Genomic DNA, 20496 nt, shown 5'->3' with positions numbered 1-20496 from the left:
CCTTCTAAAAGATTCACAGAAAATGTAGGAACTATACGAACGCTCACTTTGGACAAATATGTGGGTACTTCAGTAACTCTCCAGAATTTTTATTTACTTCTGTTTCTTCAAAACTTTTGTGGAAGACTGAAGAAAAAAATGCACAAAAAAAAGTCACAATAATCTGCATGACTTTTGGGGAAAGCAATTCTAAATGAGTTAATAGCTTAATAGCTTAATACATTTTGTTTCCTACATAGGAATATATTTAATTTTTTTATAAATAGTTTTTTTGTTTCAGTAGTTTTACAAGGCACTAATCAAGTCCCTATCATGCTAAGAACTACAACCTATAAGACAAACCATGTCCCACATAAATCACACATTAGTCTTTAGACGATGAACAAAGTCACGTACAAATCACAATGAAAACTGAAATAGGGAGAAAGAGGCAGGAAGAAAAGGAGGCATAAACACTGAAGGAAAGACTTCTCACAGTTTGTCTAAAAAAGAGGAAAAAAAGGATAGAATGAACAGAAGGTGAAGTGATGTCTTGATTAACACCGAGTTTAAGAGCACTGACTAAAATGCAATACATTCAACTAAAATCAGAAGTCTGTTTGAATTCAAGTGTTCTTTGAGCCAGAAGAGTTAACGCTGTACATAAAATTAGCAAGTGCTGTCTCCAATCCAACATATCAAGTTGCATATTGAACAACACAGCCATGATTTTATGAAGTTGCATTGTATCACTGCTTCACAGCACTACATTTAATTCAAAAGATTCATAGCTCCATTCAGATCAATTATTTCTAAAATTACAGCCCAAAAAAATCAGTCGCCCAACAGCCAAACAACTTCATTTTCTCTACATTTTGAAGCACAGCCCTCAGAGAAATATACTGTATCTACAATGCACTGCTTCCAAATTGAACAATCCTACAAATACAGCATGTAAACTAGTAGAATTCTTATAGCTAATCACCTCAATGAAAGGGAACAAAAAGAGATCAGAACAGAATATACCATTCCTTCTTACCTTCAGAAAAATACACATTTTAAATTTTTGAGGCTTGAATGACTTTTCATTTAAGATACAGTTGTCACTTTAGCTTACACTTAAGCAGAAAAGCCATGTGTGCATGTCCAGGAATTAGGGATAGGGAAGGGGGAAAGGACAAAATGCTGTGCAAGTCTTATAAGAGTTTGATAAAAGCAAAACATTAACACAGGGAACCATCCATGACTTCCTAAAATGTTGGATTTCATTAACAGAAATCTAGTAACAACTTCAACTACTACAACTTGGCCCCTTCTCTCATAGTTGAATATGCAGGAAATAGATCTTTGCCTTGTCTTTTAAATGCTAAGAGAGCAGATTACCTTTGAGTATTAAATCAGCTTTAACTAGTACTGATTTAAATAACAGTCCCTACTGACATACATATGCCTGAGAGAGTTCTGTGTCCAGAGTTGAAGGCAGCACCATACTGGATATCAGAAATCAATCACTGTACTACACAGCCCCTAACAGACAAGATCATTGCAATTAGATCCATTTTAAAGTGTCTAAATGAAACTCTTATTATGTTCATAAAAGGAATATAGTAAGCTTAGCAATCTTTTTATAGGTTTGTTTGTTTGTTTTATAAAACACTACAGGGCTCTTTCAAGCTTTAAGTTTTAGGAAAATTCCACCCCATAAATTTTAGTTTCTGCTGGGCTCTAAAGTAATTACTTCTGTTACACACTGTATTTGCAGTTAAATGTCAGTGACAAAGGCTACCCATTCAAGAATAAAACAATAACTCATAACACTATTAAAGTTCATTGCTTCATTGTAGAAATCTCTATAAAGGGAGTTCTATAGCTACAACACTGAAGTCTGAACACCATTACCTCCACAAACATTTTGTCCGAGTTACAAACTCATTAAGTTCATTGCTTTGTTGTTGTTGTTTTCTGAGAGAGGTCAAAAGGAACAATCACTAGGCTATTTCAAGATTTGTCACCAGAAACTTCCCCACTATACTTGCAGAGAATTGCTCATAAAGCAACTCAAAGCCATAGTCAATAACCTTCAAATTAAGAAAAGCTGAGTCAAAAATTATTCAAAAAACCCTCTTAAAATCTGGCAGTATACTCTGATTTTAAAAGAATGTTTTCTTTTCAGATAAAGCCATTTAGTACCATTAAACAGTTCTAGTTACACAGAAAATCTCCTATATAACAGAAATCTGTACTTCAAGTATTATTTCTACTACTAGATCTTTCAGAGATTTCTTGCATAACTAACAAGCCCAACATAGTCCACCACTCTGAGATGCAAGCTGCTAAATATCACTTGTATCAAAACACATTCAAACCATTATTAAGTTAAACAGTTGCTATTTACATACAGGTTGCATTTTCTTCCCTGGGTGAGCTTCTTCAATGCTAATATGTAGAAATAGAGATTGCCCTTGTACAAGACACTGTAATGAATCTCCCAAGATACCAGCGACTGCGCATACATGACTGCTTTAGCTCACTCTGCTTTACACAGATGTACTCCGGGAAACTGCTCCCCAGTCCCACAGCCAATCGCTATCTCACAAGTCTCCCTCATCTCCCAAGCCACTGATTACAGCTACCACAGGGTCACACAACAGCAGAATGGCAATACGACATGCCTTCAATTCCAGCTTAGAGAATACCAAAAAAGGAACTGAAACCAAGTTTGAGATTTAACATTTTCTGCATCAACAGCAGCTACGAACAGCTCCAACAGTGTATTTTTGCTCAGATCCAAGACTTCATTAGCACTATGAATTGAAAGCACATTTGTACCTCAGCTCCTAGAATGGAACAACCTACAAGTCAAAACATCTGCTAAGCATGTTTATAGCCATATTATTGACCCTTCACTGAATATTCATTCCAAAGGCAGTTTTTCCAGCACAAGCCATATATTCTTCCTCAACAAAATAAACCAGGGATTACTAAAAAATTCTTCTTATGTATTTTTTCTTTTGAAGAGGTAAAAAAAAAAAAAAAGCCATGCTACTAGCAGTAATTACTTTCATGCCTTCTTCCAGATCAAAATGAGACTCTCACTTTCAGGTATGATATGAGTAGCTCTCAAGAGATTTTTTGTTTGCTTAAAACAACCTTAGGAAAATGTATTCTGCAGTCTACCATATCAAATTCAGAGCTTCATTTCACTCTTCCAGTCATCACTGCCATACCTAAACCTCCTTGTTCCATCATGTAACATGCAGGCTCTTAAGGGCGTTATAAATAACTTAACTTACAGCATGACACCACCTTCCTTGCTCTTTTTTCTTTTTTCATTCATACTTCTTGGATGATGAGAATTCTAGTATTGCTGAACTAGCACTCCCCTCCCAACCAAAAAAGAAGAGAACAGCTTGGGCAAAACAAAATAACATGCTGTTTATAAATTTGAGTCAAATACCACCAGACAAAGAAATATACTATGCAACTCCAAAGATGATATTTATCACATAGTAGCTCAGAAATTAGAAGACTTTCCCAAGAAAGAAGAGCCCACATTCAATTCCTATCACTGTCTTTCTCACTCCAGAAAATTCTCAAACCAGACTACCAAGGTCGTTCTCCAATAGTGTTGACAAGAGACTTTAAAAGTGGTTTGCTCCTATTTCTGTAAATACATGTTCACATTAAAATTAAGCTGCCATCTCTTCCTTCTAGAGAATCTTCTATCCTCCAAGTTACTGAAGGGCCTCTCTGTTGCTATGTGTAAATGCCCGTAAACCGAACACTTCGCATAGGAAAAACAAGTTAAACAAAAATACCAAATATCCTAGCTCCTAGTTCTCTTTTCAATTCAGCAAATTCAGCATCCTAAACCAAGCCTAATCTTTTCCTCATGTGGAGCACAGATTTATACAAAGTCCTTCAGCTACTCAGACGAATACTTAAGCAGCTATGCTCAAAGTATTCCGGGTTGGTTCACCAGGATTTTAAAGCAGTCTGCCTTAGCATAAATCCATATGAAAACAAAGTATTTCAATTCCTACACTATACAAAGAGTGCAAAGTTGGTTTGTTTGGGTCTTTTAGTGTGGGGGCGGGGTGAAGGAGGCAGTCTGCTCTTTTGGAACAGGGGGCAAGGATTTTTTTTTTTTTTTTAATTTTGGAAAGAATACTTACTTAACTTGGGAACTTAAAAATTACTGAAGAGGTTTACTGAAATCTTATGAGATCTAGCCTGTAATCAAACAATTCCTAGATAACAGTCACTCAGTCTTAGGACAAAATAAAAAAACCACTCAAAAACTTTACTTTTTTTTAAAAAAAAAAAGAAAATAAAGAACATACACACAGAGAGCCAAGCTCAAAAGCCAACATTCTAAAAAAACCAAACAAGTCTTTTCAAATAGCATTGGGGGGGAGGGTCCCCTCCCCCCCCCCCCGCCCAAGTCCCATAACAAAAATGCTTTGTGTGATAAAAGTCTGTTCTTACCAAAAAGTAAATACCTGGTAAAGGCTTCACATTACATAAAGAACACCGTAGCAATCTAAAACTGCAACTGGCTCAACATGCTTAACTACAGAAGTCAGTACTCTAAAACAAATTGCAGTCAAATATATTCGAAATTATCATGTCCTTGAACGTGTTCTGTGGCAACACTGTGAGAACTCAGAGCAAAACAACTTGTGCTGCAGCAGGATTTCAACCATATGCAATGATAATCCACAAAAAAAAATCTTTAAAAAGTGCACAAGGGGTTTTTTAATCAAAAAAGAAACAGAAGTTATCATGAAACATACATAAATATTTCCTTCCTAATTTTCACTTTTAAACCCCTTCAAGTACCACTTATTTCAGCTTATTTCCAGCTATAAAAGCACTTTCTTAGAAAGCCGGATCCAGAAAAAGTTTTAGTTGCAGTAAATCTATCTCCAGACAGAAAAAGATATTTATAAGCTCCTAGCTCTTTGCACAAATTTTAATCTTTTGAAAGCAATACATAGTCTTTAATGTCCTCAAAAGCAGTATACAGACCTCCACTAAAAAAAAATCCCTCAAAATTAACTAAAGTAGGACTAATTCCAAACCCTCTGTTAACCATCTGGTAGAGTGCAGAAAACACTACAATGGATTAAAAGAGCAATTTTCATGCCACTTCTTATAACTAGGTTCTGGAGCATTAAAATTGAATTAAAATACAGCCTATCACATCTTACAGAAACACTACTGTTAATACATCAGCAAACAGCACGCACTATTGCAGCCACAGATTCCCATCCTCTACATTTTGCTCTAAAAATGAAAGGGCAACTATTACCCCAGTCAGTGAACTGCTTTATTGTGGGGTCTGCAGAGTCCATAGAAGACAGAGCTGTGCTTGAGCTGACTTTCTAAGCTGGCAGGGCTCAAGCACGTTTTTATTTTAAGTCAAGTAGCTTTACTAGGCAGGATTTACCACATTAGCTTAAGCACAGTGCTTTCAGACTGAAACTGGTTGGCACCTAGCCAGCTCTAAGCACAAAGAAACTGGTGATTCACTTGCAAGAGGCCATACTGATGTACACACGTCTAGCCTTACAAATTGGTAAATCTGGTATGAGCTTTCTACTAATATTTCAAAATCTTGTGTTTGAGGGAGGGATGTAGAGCTGCATCCATAACCCAAACTCAATCCTTCCTTATGTGAACAAGTCATATGAAATGAACGTTACATTCTTTTCTAACAATGCAGCCCCTGTGTTAAAGAGGATCTCCTTTTCCACCCAATTTGGGGAGGTGGGGGGGGGGGGGGCAGAGTGAAGCTCAGTTCATTGCTAGTTTTCTTCATGATTTTAAAAAAATAGTGTATCTCTCTAGAAGCAGGTATCAAAAACAAGAACTCCTTATCCATGAGATAATACTTCTAGATGACAGTTTTCTGAAGGGTGTAGCAGGGAGAGGAGATGTCAGAGGAGGTGCAACATGCTGGCGGATTAAGATGACGCAGCAGCAAATTGCATGACAAAAAAAAAGGTCTAATGTCAGTATGTCAAATACTACTTAAGATGCTCTTGTAGGACTTCTTTATTAATTGGGAACCTACTAACACACAGGAAGCTGTTTTTCTGTTTTCTGCCTAAGTTTTCTGTTACACATGAATTAAATATAAGCTATTGCTCTAAGGCGCTGCTAGTGCCCTTATCAAGGGAATACAAAATTCGGTAGGCAGTGGCTCATCATTTAATGAAAGAAAAATCATCCATATGAGAATATGGGTTTGTGTACCTAGGACTATTTTTCAAAATACAACTTCTGCATAACAGTTAGTTCCCAAGAGGTAGGTCAGAATAATACGCTTCAGCTTGCTTCACTTTGTATCAGCACATACACTTGGAACTGAGTGTTTACAAAGATCCGAAGCATTCCGTGCAGATACTCCCCGGTGTATTATCCCATTGCCTGACTCCAGGATTTCTCAGGACACTGCAAGCTAGCTGCCAGAAGCCACTAGGATTCTGAGACAGTATCAGGGAGATCTGCTAGTTTGAATCCTCCTGACATCACACAATTACACATCATTTCAAGAGCTGCAAATTTATTGCCTAGAGAGGACACTGCTGAAGTCTGTAACCCGAATACTCATCAACAGCCAAATTAGTATACGCTCTGTTGTACAGACAACTTTGGTAATCACCCTCCAAATCCTGATCTGGATGTGAAATGATGGATTTTTTTTTTTTTGGAGGGGGGGGGTGTATGTCAATTTTTAGAGTAGCTTATTTGGTATAGCATTATTTCTGGGCTCAAAAACACCCCACTGTAGTGACAGATGGAAGAAATTCACTGTGTACAAACAGAACAATGACAAGAGCTTCACTTCAACATGTATGAGTGTGTGGTCACCCTGCAAATAGCATTGAGCCGGGTTTGGGTTGGGTTTTTTTTGTTTTTCTTTTTGTTTTGTTTTGTTTTTTTAAAGTAGCTTCCCAAATTCAAAGCCGCTACCCTCCCTTTAAAATTACAACATATCCTTCATCATTTGCTTTTATATAAGCTCATCTCTAGGCAATTTGGCAGCTTTGACAGACATTCTATTTTTTTAATTCCAGATAAGTCTTAGATCACTGTACAAGAACTACAAATCAGGACTGTTTTAATAGTATTAAGGGCATCTTACCAAGGGGTCAAATGTTTAAATGTTCTACAACCACCTGTGCAAAGTTTAAACATCCTTATCTTGGAATAATAGATGGCACAGAAATGAATAGCTGATGAGTCCAGGTTTGAAACAACATAATACAGAACAGATAAAATTATGTTTTGTACTGACATTACTTGAAGCACAGGCATACAGAAGCCTTTCCCTGAGAGTAGATCCTCAGGAGGAAAAAAAAATGAAGTCAAATTACAGTTAGGATAGAATCTTCAAATACAACTGAATCTAACTGCGCCCATGTAGAACAGTTCCTTAACAAGCACACCGAATATCAACGGCTAATAAATAAAAACTTGGCTCTTTCGATGAATGCTGTAATTTTGAATGACTATTCCTCTACCTATCTTTTTCTTCAAGAAAAGTGAAAGATCATCAATCTCAGCAATTCGCATAAATTCAAGACCTAACTCTTCACCTTCAGCTTTCCTTGTTTCTTCAGTTCTCCTCTATTTATATAATTGCATCCCAGTCATGGAGGGATTACCATCATCTTTAACTATCTGTTTTTTCTTGTAAGGTATTTAGATCATCTTGCTAGTAAAATCAAACACATTTACTCTTACCATGAAGAAAAATCACTACCTACCAATCAAAGCTCTGCAAACTATAGTAGGAAGGTTAAGCAACGTATCCAACATCCGTAGCGGGACTACTAACAAAGTAGGAGGTGTCAGCACTCCAAGTTCCTATTTACTGGCATACAACATTTCTCTTTAAAAACAAGGTAGACAAGAAGGAAGTAAATCTCTGGACCTGCTAATGACCATGACAATTTAAACAGCTTAACTTCACTGTAATTTGTTGCATTCCAAACAGGACAACATATAGGGTTCATGTGTTGTTGTTTGTGGAATTTATTTTGTATTTAAAACTACCTGCAAACAACATCTCTTATATTACATTGAATAACTTCAACTCATTTGAAATCTATGTATTTCATGAATACCAGTCATCAGACTATTATCACTGTTACATGCTGAATGTCAATTAATTACCAATCTATTAGTAAACCTCCACCATGACAAATTCACAACCACCAAAAAGAAAAAAAAATGTTCTAGCAACTCAAGTGTACTTTATTAACAAGGCAGAGAGTAATAGAAGGCTGTTATTCCCTTCCTTGTGCTACCACTGCCACTCATCTGAACCCACAATAAACAATATCAGGGAAGTGATCTGGTAGACAAATAACCCTAAAATATTTTTGCCACTTCAGCTCTGAAGCCATTCATTACTGGGTCCAGTGCTGCTGGTACACTGAAGAGGTGAGAATATTAGGCCTGGGCAGCAGGAAGGGCAGGACCATCGCAACTCCAGTCAGGACCGAGTTAGACTGTGTAGAGCCACACTCAAATACTGTAGTTTTACATCCAAGCCTGGGTGAAATTAACAGCTTGCTACCACTGAAATGAAGTGATACCACTCATGTGACTTTCCCCTCTTCTCACAATTTTCTAGACGAACGCTATAACAGCCCTGCCTTACATTAGGTCTGATTCTTTCCTGATCTCAGAGTAAACACAACTCAGTAATGTTAATTTCAGAAAACTAACCCAGATTAAAAAAAAGGTTGGATCAGGGAGGCAAGGGATGGCTTCACAAGTTCAATCAGCTTATGGAGGAGACAAGACAAAGTGGGGGAGATGAGACCTCTCCTTCAGTGGCCATAAAATATTAGTTCAGCTCAGCCTTACCACATAACCGTACTCTAAAGACACATAGTTTCTTGCCAAATTCTTTCATTTTCCTCCTGCAATTCAGGAAGATGTTGCTAGACAAAAAAGCTGGCAGAACTTTAAATTTCTAGGAGCTAGCCTAATCTCCTTTGGCAGGATCACTGAAAGTATTAATTTTTAAAAGGGAATACCCTTTTCCTCATTTGTCTTGTTGAACATAATTAAAGACTACATAGTTAAGCTTGTTTTGTTTCTATTAAAAAAATTCAACAAAAAGCTTATTTTCTAATGTACTAAGAAACAATGTTTTTGCTTTGTCTGACTAGGAGGCTGTGGTTTAAAAGCAAGGTGTTGATTCTGATACAGCAGGCTATCTAAACTATGGCCTGTGTTTTATATGCAAGTTCAACTGACAGTATACAAGAAAAAAAAATCTGAGATGTAAAAAATTAACTACAAAAGAAATACTTCTTTTCAATTTTCTTCTTCTTTTGAGAATAAGCAAGTAAAAGAGTCTACAAGATAATATTTTTAAAGGAGACACGCACACATTACTCTTTAGAGTAATAAAAAAACTAATGCTGTAGGACATTAAAAATTCATGACTTGAGGGGTTATTTAATAAATAAATCAGAATATTCTAATTTATCTGCCACATGTTGGATGCATTAACCTGTTTTGTTTAACAGACACTTAGAACTGTCTATTTTAAAGAGCATTAACATTATAAACTTAGTTTGCATGGCAGTTTAACCAGCCAACAAATATCAAAAAAGGTGCTTTCTGAACATTGCACCCAAACAATATACAGACATTTTTAATCGTTCTGGAATAAGCAACAGAAGTTACCTCTCCTGCTAATGTAACCAGTTAGACTACAGTTCCATGCAGTGTTTGATCTGTACACCACCACCAAATAGTACAAATACGATTTGGAGGAAGGATGGATTTCAAGTGAAATCAGAAAACACAATACAGAGGTTACAAAGCTTTTGGCTTCTACACTGACTTCAAGAAGACAAGACAATATCTGGCCTTGCCTAAAGCCTGCCAGTAAGAAGTCTACCACCATTTTCTTTTAAAGCCTATCTAAACTTCCAGAGTAAGCTTACGCCAGACCCATGCTTATTGAGATGCAACCATGGCACTTTTGATACAGTCCTAGGAACCCTAAAACTGGCTTCAGTATACCAAGTGATGCCCTCAGATACAAACCCTCCTCCTGCGATCTCTGCCAGAACTTGAAATGAGATCCAACAGCTTTAGGACATCCTTATGAGCATAAGTGATCCCATTAAAAGACAGGAAAGACAAAAACTAAAATACAAAGCTAAATACACGATAAACCAAACATTAAGACAAATAAATAAAAGGCACTGTCAACACTAGAGACCTAAGATCAAAAAAAACAAAAACAAAAAAAAAGACCCACAAATAACCAAACCACGCTGAACATTTTGAGCTTATATTACCCCAAAATGGCTTCCAGCAAAATGAATATGCTGTTCCTGAGGGCTTCAGGAACTTTATCTAGACATCTGTAATTGAGCACTTTAAAGCTAGTAGGGAGTTCTGAACATTCAAAAAAATACAACACTTAATCTAGACAGTGGCAACTGTATCTGGCAGCCAAATGAATTTTCTCCAAATATTAGATAAGAGAGGAAGAGTAGAAAAATTTAAAAAAAAAAAAAAAAAAATTGCATGAATTATCTAAGGAGTTAGAAATCAAGTCTCCAGACTATTTCTTTCTGATACTATTAAATCTACATCTGCCATCTACACAGAAGCTAAGACTTGCTTTAACTGTGGCATATAAAAAAGGTTCAACTACACCTTAAAGCCTTGGGGGATGCATTACTACATCAAGCAAGTTTCTGTAATCAGATATCTTAATGACACATGTACGTATGCAATACAACTTAAAATGTTTGTTTTTCTGATACATACACACCAGAATATTTTAGCAACCAAAAGCAATATAACAAGCTTTCATCATTTCATGACTCTAAAAGATTTTTTTCCTACCTCAGCTTGATACAAAAGGAAAAAATTTGAAAAATGAAATGTGAGAAATGAGAAAGAACAGTTAAAAGTTGTAATATTTAAACATTATCACCTAAAGCCAAAAGCAACATGTAAAGAAACACTCAAATAGCAAGAATTTGAATATACTTACCTCCTACTTAACTCCCCATGTTTCTAACAATAGTGGTTTCATCTGCTTAGATTATAAGCATATTGAGATAGCGATTTTCCAGCAATACTCTGATTAAGTTGGAGCGCACACCAAGAAATTAACCTATCCACCACATTCTTTGTGATTATTCTCTTATTTTCTCACAGGACTGACTCTACAGAAAATCAACCGTTTGTAAACAAGGTCGCACAAGTGTCACAGTATAGCACTTCGTAAAATTCTCTTAGTCAATGTACAAAGCAAACAGAATCAAACTCCCTTATATAGCATGCTTACCTTAATCAGATGGGCCTGAATCATTAACGGTGATATGACACATCTTTAGGAGAAAAGAGTCCATTCAGATTAGGATCACTTTTAAATAAAATTTAATATGTTGGGCAGGAAGACATCATAGCTTTTGTTGGTCTTGCATCAATTTCAGAGCTTTTGGTTGGAATATCATTAATGTAATTAAAATCAACACATTTCATAAGCTGATTTTAACAACAGTTTACAGACTCCTTAAAAACTGAAGTTTCCAAAAGATCTACCTTTAAAATTTGAATCCGTTTTCATTGCTGATTATCAAAATCTATACTAACAGAAGCATTACTAAAAAGAATTACTATAGAGCAGAATCACTCAAGCATAATATTTTAAAATCTCCATTTGCCTCATTAATAACTAGGTCAACTCTCTCTACAAAAGCTATTAATCTTGTTTAATGCTTCTTGCGTTCACATGGGATCAAAGAAAGCATAAGACACCCTTTTCTCATTGGGACAGAACAGCTGCACCAAAGGAAGCTCTCCCATTAAAGGGGGACCGAACTGTAGTTCAGTTTAGAATTACAACATTCTTAACACAACACCTAGGGGAACCTGAAGGCAGTCCACTTCACAAATCGCTTGTATCACTTGTAACATCACTGATGTTACTACTAACCCCAATTTTTCACTCACAGCCAAGTTAATTATGTTAATCATGAATGAAGTTTGGGGGTTTTTTTTTCGTTGTTGTTTTTTTAAGGACACTGAAGTTGTAATGCTTAAACTCTATCAAGCACCACTCACAAAAATGACTAAGACAACCACAGTAAATGACTAAGTAGACAAAACAGTTGTTTGCTTATTTCTTAAGAAAGTAATTGCTATTAATTCTTATATCTTAATCCTGAAAGAAAACCTGCATTAGAAGTTGGATTGATACAGCAAGATATGGAAGGTGGCAAAACCTCAAAGCTTGACAAATATTATCTGCCTTGGCAAAGGTTACTATTAATGATATGAAAGACAAGACTTTATTGGCTCTTCTAATAGTTATCTTAAATACTCAATCCAGTATGTGACTAAACATGGTCTGAAGATGTTAAAGAATACTGAGCTGAAACTGTCTAGAGGTAGCTGCATAACACAACTTATATAAAACTTGCTTAGCATGAGTAGCTATATTTGTTGAAGCCTTAGGCCGCACTTAAATAAGATAATGAACTTTTACCTAGTTCAGTAAGAAAAGGGCCTGAGAGCTGGTTCAAACTGCAATGATAAGGGAGTTGCAAGCAGTGTGCACTCCTGTGCTTCGCGCTCCGGGAGGGAGGATATCAAGGCTTTGAAATAAGACCTACTTGGGCGCCAGGACCCTGGGAAACAAAGCCTCCTCTCACTGCTGAAACAGTGTTAATTAGGGGGTCCGAGCTATCTCAGGGTCTGGATTGTATCCCCTTCATCAGGACCTTGGGAGATAACACCTACTGTCACTGCTGGGGCAGTGCTAATTGCTGGAACAACACCTCTTTGTCAGAGCCTTGAGAGACAAGGGCAGGACCCGAGGAATCAAGACACATCCGTCAGCAGAAACCGCAACAGTAAAGATAAACAGCCTACCTAGGGACAGCGATGAGACCCAATGAGGAGCAGGAGACCCCAGACCAAAATATTACTATTGGTCCAAACTACCATGTGAGGGGTGGAGAGCTTAGATTGGAAGGTATAATTGTCCAGGGATTTCTTTGTTCGGGGTCCCTCTTCGGAGGCACCCAGCTCAAGCTGTAATTACGGTACGCACGTCATTAAAAATTAATTATTTAATTTGCTTTGATTTGGCTATGAACTTTTCTGCAGGAACCTAGGGTTGGGCCCTGTTATGGTGGCCAACAAGCCTAATTTCCATAACAGAAGAGGACAGATCAAATCTCAGACTCAATTTTTTTTTTAAAGGACAGGAGTACATTTCAGAGTGAAAGAGAACTGTGTTTCCAAGTGCAGTTTCTGTAGCTTACATAATTTTTAATGCATCTCATATTGTTGTTTGATGAAGCAGTTTTTTTATTTACAGATAAGAAAAACAACAGAAAAAAGTACACCTCGTTATTTTAATTTAGAATGTAAGGACACAGCAGCAGCCTGATCAGTCCTAGTAATACTGAGTATTGCCTATGTTACGACTTCTACATCATAAATTAACAGTCAATACTAATCCTAAATTGAGACACATTTGCCAGATGTCCATGATTCATACAAGTCTTTCAAGTAGAAGGCAACGTGTTCCTCAAAAAATTTCAGCTTTCCCAAACAGAGCGCGTACCTAAATGATGGCACTGTAAGTTTTCTGTCACACAAGTGCCTTGTAACACTGAAATACTTTTGCATTGAATGTTAGACCATGAAACGGCCATCATGCTCACAACTAATCCAAATAAAGAGTTACAGAGTGCCTGAAGTTGACAGAAGTATTTTCATTCATTCACTGCAAGAATAAAGAAATACAACAGCCAGATACTTTGGGCTCCAGCAAGGTTGAGAAAGATACCAAGTGTCCCCAGGAGATCTACGGTGACTTCCAGATAAGTCTTGCACATAAGCCTTGTTTTAAAAGATTTTTTTTCTCCTCCAGGTGCCATATATGTATTCAGTACATTACTTTGACATTTTAAGAGGCCTGCAAAACAAGTGACCACGTGAGAACATAGCAAGTTTTGAGATACCCACAAACCTCACAGTTGGGTCCATGCTATCTGATCCAGACTCCATTATTTTTTGTTAATGAAAAGCAAAGTCACACAACCATTGTAATAGGCAGAAAAAAAATGGATTTCTAATAACCTCAGAAAGGAAGCTATTGTACATAGCACAGAGCACAATCACCACAGTCTATTCTTAAGGTTCTTCCAGCTTTTTCTACAGCAGAAAATGCATACTCAAATGCAAAACTATTAGAAGAAACATGTTTAACAATAAACCACTGGAGGGCCTGCAATGCATATTTGCACCTAGTGTTTAAGAAATGAAACAATGGAAAGCAACCTAACAGAAAGTATAGTAGTTTATGTACTATGAAATGTTTTGAAGATTGTTTCCATTTCTGACTAATCCCTAACTGGATTTTCAATAACATGTAATATATTTAGCAACTCGTATAAATTTTTATATATTTATGTGTGTGTATACGCACACACACCTCTCTCTCTCTCTGCACACACAGAGTATGGTCATTAACACAGTCCACAGTAGGCAAATTATACCATAATACCAGACTTCTGGAGCCACTGAGTCAGCAGGCTTCACCTCTATTCTGGGTCTTAACTTGAATTTAAGAGACAAGCCCACACATCTACAAGCTCTAAATAATTAAGTTGCATTAAGAGACAAAGATAGACAGACATATAGATGAAAGATGCCACTAGTAGCAGACACCGGCTAACAGTTTATAACCAGAAGGATAGAGGAAAAACGTGAAGGAAGAGAGAGCTCATCGGTTTCCTGAAACTCCATTTTTTAAATAATCAATTCCCTGTTTCTATAACTCTGGGTACTTACTGACATTTAGAAGTAGTATTATATTCCATAGTTAGGCTCTCCAGGAAAAAAAAATTTCAGATAACTATTCAGATATTCTCTAGCGGTTGCAAACTAACCTGACAAGTCCTTTTTTACTTGTATTTATTAATACAATTGTCAAACTACATAATAATAGAAAGCACAAAATAAAAAGAAAAACACCTATGCTTACAGTGCTAAAATGGAGTATCCTTGAAGTTCTGTATTCCATTTAAACCATTAACTCAAAATATAATTCTTCAATCACAATTCTCCTCACCAAGACTGCAGATTAACCAAAAGCAATAGACATAGTACAGAAAAAAAGAAAACCTCCATGTAAGTAGTTTTTATTGGAAATTTTTTAAAACAGAGAATGCTATCAAAACCCTTTTAGAGAAAACAAAAACAAGTTCTCAGATTTTTCCAGAAAAGAGATCAAAACCAGAAGTGTCTGCTTATGATCTTGTGTAATTCTGTCATTTTCAAATAAAATTGAACAAGCATTCAGAAGTTTCTGCATCAAAGAAACAGCTTTATAGGCAGAACTATATGGTCAGCTTTGCTTTTGAGAGGTGAGGATAGGAGTTTTTTGTTAAATTTGCTAGTTTAAACTTTGAGTGTAGTCATTAGAAAGCTCCTAAAAGAGGGCAGCAATCAACTGAATTACTATCTAGAACAGGATGATACTAACATAAGATCTAAGAAGCCACGAACATAACTTCTCCCATCCTATACTCCATCATCGGGAACCACTTTTTGACAAGTGCATCAGAACAGGCCTTGAATTACAGGCTCTGTTTGTTACAGGAACATATAGAAGCTCAGCCCTCATCTGTAAGGGAAGGCAAATTGCCTTATGCTCCATTCTGAAGTTCTCTGTCCTACCGTAACTGTATGTTGGGTGGCATCTTCTGTGATTAAAAAAAAAAAAAAACTTGCTTATTGCTAGTTACAGGACCACACCCAATTATTCAGTTTAAAGAAAATAATTCTGGCACTGTTTCATTGCATCTAGAATCTGAACAACTTTGATGTAAACCATTGTTCCCATTAATAAGACTTGTGTCAAACTACTTGCATCTAATGAGCTTATATTTTAAATTACATAATTGGCCAAGGAAACCAAACAGCAGCTTCCTTTCTATGAAGGATTCCATGATCAACTGCACCAGTTGCTTCGCTGCTTTACCACTACAGCAGCTCTTTTAGACTCTTCAACTTTGTCTGACTTCCAAAAGACACAAATTTAGTCTTAGGTTTTGTTTTTTCCTATGACTTGCATCGATATAGAATTATTGACCTATTAGATACAACGTAAAGTATATACCTTGTTTTGAAACTTTTGTTCACACTAGTGAGGCAAGATTAGAACTTCACTACTGATAAATATCAAAGAGAAGATTGTAATGCATGTTAGAGTCAATGGGTAAACAGGATTATTTTCTTAAGTTCTTCAGTTTCCAGTCCTTCTCCTAACAAAGCTGCTTTCTTGGGACCAAAGGGGTTTAGAAACACTCTTTTCAGTAATGCAGATAATACAAGTCAGGGAAAGCTGCAGTGGAAAAAAAAAATACATTCACATTTAGTACATCATTTACAGCTCAGTTTTTGTTAGTATCTATCTGGAATTACTATACTGGAAAGCTGCTGTGGGTCTCTCTCTCTCTAATGTTAAAAGAGAAACCATGCTTTAAACTTATATTCCTCAAAAGCAACAATGAAGGCACTTCACTCTTAAAGCTGACCCATTCATGCCCAAGTTGAGAGGTATTTCTGCTGTAACACAAGGAAAGTTGGCATTACACTACTTAGAAGAAACTCAATGCTTAGGTATACAGAGTAGTGACAATGCACAGAGGAGTATCTCAGCATCATCAGCACTCTCCCTTCTCCACTTAAATAGAGGTTAAGTGGAGAGAACACACCAATTTTTCACTCTCAAGACATTTTCTGTGGCAGACATCCCATGAGAATTCCTGCACATCATTGCATATACATGCGATGCTCACACAGAACAGTGCTCCATGACAATCCAATTCCTTTGAGGCCATCTCTCAACAGGTAAGGTTAAGGGTAAAACGCAGGGAAAGTTCCTTCTAACACAGAAAAGCATTAGATGCTTTACAACAAAGTTGGAAACAAAAAGAAAAGAGGGAAGAGGAGGAGAAGAGCACTGTCAAGGCATACCCAAAATTCGTCTCTATCCCTAGCTGTTACACACAAATTTCCCACTGAATTCTTGAGAATTACCTTGGCTCCTACAGAAGGAAGCTGGCAAGTGCCCCTTCCCCCATATTATTTCTCAGAACCAGCTACTTTCTTGATCATTACCTTAGTTTAATGCCTCATATTTTAGCAAGAGGAAGTTGAAAGCAGTTCCTAGATTCTTCTCTCTTCCTACATCTCACTTCAGGAATACTAGTGGATTTCGAATATGTTTATTGATGAACTATTAATGAAATATGAGGCTTGCACAACAAAATTATTTTGATATACAGCAAGCTCTACAGAAGATCAGCTCTCAAACCTAAGGCCATGCCCACTCTACTTTTCTTTAACAGTTCATACCTTCTTCCATCCAAATTTAGTACATCTTACACAAATACAAACCTACACATAAACAATCCATTCACCAATAAAAAGCCATAGCATTCAAAACTCACTAAGCAGTATAGCATGCTGTATCCACTCATGACATTTGGATTTTTTTTTAATAGTACTCAAGAAGGGAAAGGAAGTTTTCTTTTCTCCCACTCCAAGAGCCTATTTATACTGTAAGACTAATGAAGCAAGAAGCAGGTTCTCCCATAATGTGGCCATAATACATTAATTACAATCCTGTGACGTATCACCACAAACATACAATGGGTCCTCAGAGCCTGACAAGAAATAGCAGTAACGCAAATGTCACAAGAGAAAAGCTTGTGACTTTTATGACCTCATCTTAGAGGCATGTCTTCTGCATTCTCAAGTAGACACTCATGCATGTCATACATTTATATTACATTTCCTGACACAAACACACATGCAAGCACAGATATCCTTTCCGTTGCTTCCAAAAGTGCTCTGTTCCACTGCCTCACTCACCAGTGTTTCTCTTGGGCTCCCAACAGCTTCCACCCCCTGCCACTCAGCACTGTTCCCAGCCCTGACACTTGTACTGCCATTGACCAGATCTTTCCCTAGCCTCTGCTACCTGTGAAGTCTTTTCTCTAAAATGAACGTAAACATCTATTCGAAGACACTGCCATCTCCCTCTGCAAGCTATTTCTGAAGAATACCCACTTTCCTGGCCTCCCGGCCTTCACTGCCACAGAGTTCATCATCTGGCTCCAGCTGCCCCCTGTTCCTGGAAGTGACATTTGCAACTTTCCCCAAAACATGCACCAGCAGAAGTCTAGAATCAAAAGATTCTATAGCAACCTCTTCTGGCAACAGACAAGACTACAGGCCTGGCTGCTTGAGACTTACCACCTAACCAGTGGTTATATCAAACCCTACAGATATCTTCCAAGGGTACCTAAAGAAAAATAACCGTTTTGTCAAAAAGCTTAGGTTAAAGGTACATAAACGCATTCTTCCACAGGAAAGTTTTTGAAGTGTTGACCTACCCCTCCACCCCCAATGAAACACACTTACAGAGCTGAAGATCATTGATATAGGTGGACTAGCAGGTAAGTGCACACCCCTCATACACCCTAAAGTGTATGGAATATAATCTGAAAGAAGTACAACTCCTTTTAGGTCTACTGCTTTAAAATGCAACTTCTCACCTTTACATTGCCTTCAGGATCCAGAACTTCGTAATCATTAGACACCTGGCCTCTTACCATGATGCAAATATAGTAAATACATGATATATAACAAACTGCTGACTGTGACAGAGAGAAATTACTCACCTTATGTAAGAACAGCAGCACATTCCAAGTTATTTGCTATATCAGGAGTTGCTAAAATTCCACATACCAACTGGGTTACAGTAAGTCTGCACCATCACCAATGAGAAATGGACACCACAATTTTTTTGTTTGCCTTTCTTTAGGCAACTACAGGCCCAGTTCCATCAAATCTATAATGCTTACCAGCTAGTTAACATCGACACACCAGTTTACATAGTTTCTAGATCTCAGGGAGTCAGGATTCCAAAAACCAGGCTGATTCAGCACTCAAAATTATACCTCTAGATGCAAAGAAATGGCTCAACCCTCTTGCTACTGCTCACTAACAACAGAACCACGAACAAGCACACTACTGTGCAGCTAATGAACTACTGTTCATCAGCCATGCATGAATATGTTTACAATTAGCAGAGACTAACCATAATTTACAGATAACATTCTCCCTGCAACAGATTGTCGCTTTTCATCTTCACTACGCCTTTACGACTGAGATATGGAATTCACTTTTTTTTGTACTCGAAATAAGCACATTATTCTTAATACATATATAGGAAAATTTGTTTTGACTTGCCTTCAGTCAGAGAATTACAAGGAAAATCAGGATTAGTAGCTTCTAACATAGCTGTCAGATCTGTAAACAGTTCCATGCATAGAAAACAGAACATGAGGTAGATTTGGGGGGTGGGAGAATCTTGGGTGCATCAAATTTCTTCAGCTCTCCATCTGTATTGTGTTTTACATTTGTGCCTTCTGTCAGCGCAGAAGTAACTTACTCGTGCTCAAAAATTAAAAGCCTTAAACTAGCACTATTTGTTCTCAACCAATAGTTAAGGAAGGGGACAGCCATAGTTTATAAACCAGTAGGCAATCTACCAAACACACTTTAATTGTGCAAAAGAAATTATACACAATTGGAATATATTTATGTCTATAAATGGATCCATGATTTAAGTACATTTAATCATGTCAAACAAAAGGTTAAGAACCACTTGGCAAACAGCTGCAAACAGCTTAAAGGTAGTCTGGTGGGGACAGAAACAGACAAAATAGTTTCAGAGTGGACTAAGAAGTCTACAGAAGAACATTTTCTCTAAGTCAAGATAAAATGAAGGTAGCACTCTACAGCTGTTTAATATTGTTCTCTATCTTGGGTCTCAGTTTTTCAGTGGGTTTTCTTTGGGCCTCCTGTTCTGGAGGCTTGAATCTGTATTATTTTAGTTTAAAAATAAATGTTCACTGTATTGACTTTTTGATCTGCCTCAGCTGAAGCCTTACCTAGTGATATCCAAGCATAAAGCAAGACTGAGGAATATTTATTCTTATCATGTGCCAAATCATATACAGTTATATAGTATAATAAAAGCAAGCACAGTCAAATTAGCAAAGTACACTAGACAGTAAATGTATGCTGAAAAGAAATTCTGGTTACATTTTTGAAAAAAGGTAACAATTACAAGTTTTTTTATATAGCAACAGCTGACTGGCATACACTGGCAGCTTTCAAAACTCAAGAATTCCTACAATGAGTCAGAAAAGTTTTAATAAATTTGTTTGTACTTACAATCTAAAATTAAACTGTTCAATAACTTTTAATGCACTTTACTCAAAAGCTGAAACATGAAACTCCATCCTATCACTATCTAACTCAGTATTTGTAATTCAATCAAATAATACAACAATATTTGCCTCTCTAATTTCTTTTTTGATATTTGTCCCAAAGCAGGCAGGTCCAGCAACTTCAATAAAATCA

The 20496-nt window shown here is 36.9% G+C and overlaps 1 protein-coding gene across 4 annotated transcripts in view; it reads right to left on the bottom strand.

The window, feature by feature from the left end:
- The window catches only part of SLC4A7 (solute carrier family 4 member 7), a 101521-nt gene that overhangs the window by 67677 nt on the left and 13348 nt on the right, over positions 1-20496 (bottom strand). The window contains exon 1 of one of the 4 annotated variants that reach the window (XM_064506149.1): positions 2379-2510. The exons of the other annotated variants lie outside the window; for them this stretch is intronic. Within the exon in view, the coding sequence (XP_064362219.1) occupies positions 2379-2387 (9 nt within the window). The 5' untranslated portion in view covers positions 2388-2510. Of the gene's footprint in view, positions 1-2378; positions 2511-20496 lie in introns of those variants that run through there. 4 annotated transcript variants of the gene reach the window in all.

Source organism: Dromaius novaehollandiae, chromosome 2, assembly GCF_036370855.1.
Source record: "Dromaius novaehollandiae isolate bDroNov1 chromosome 2, bDroNov1.hap1, whole genome shotgun sequence".
In the NCBI taxonomy this organism is placed as follows: Eukaryota; Metazoa; Chordata; class Aves; order Casuariiformes; family Dromaiidae; genus Dromaius; species Dromaius novaehollandiae.
Note: the sequence above shows the minus strand (reverse complement) of the source record. Positions and strands in the feature narration are given on the sequence as shown.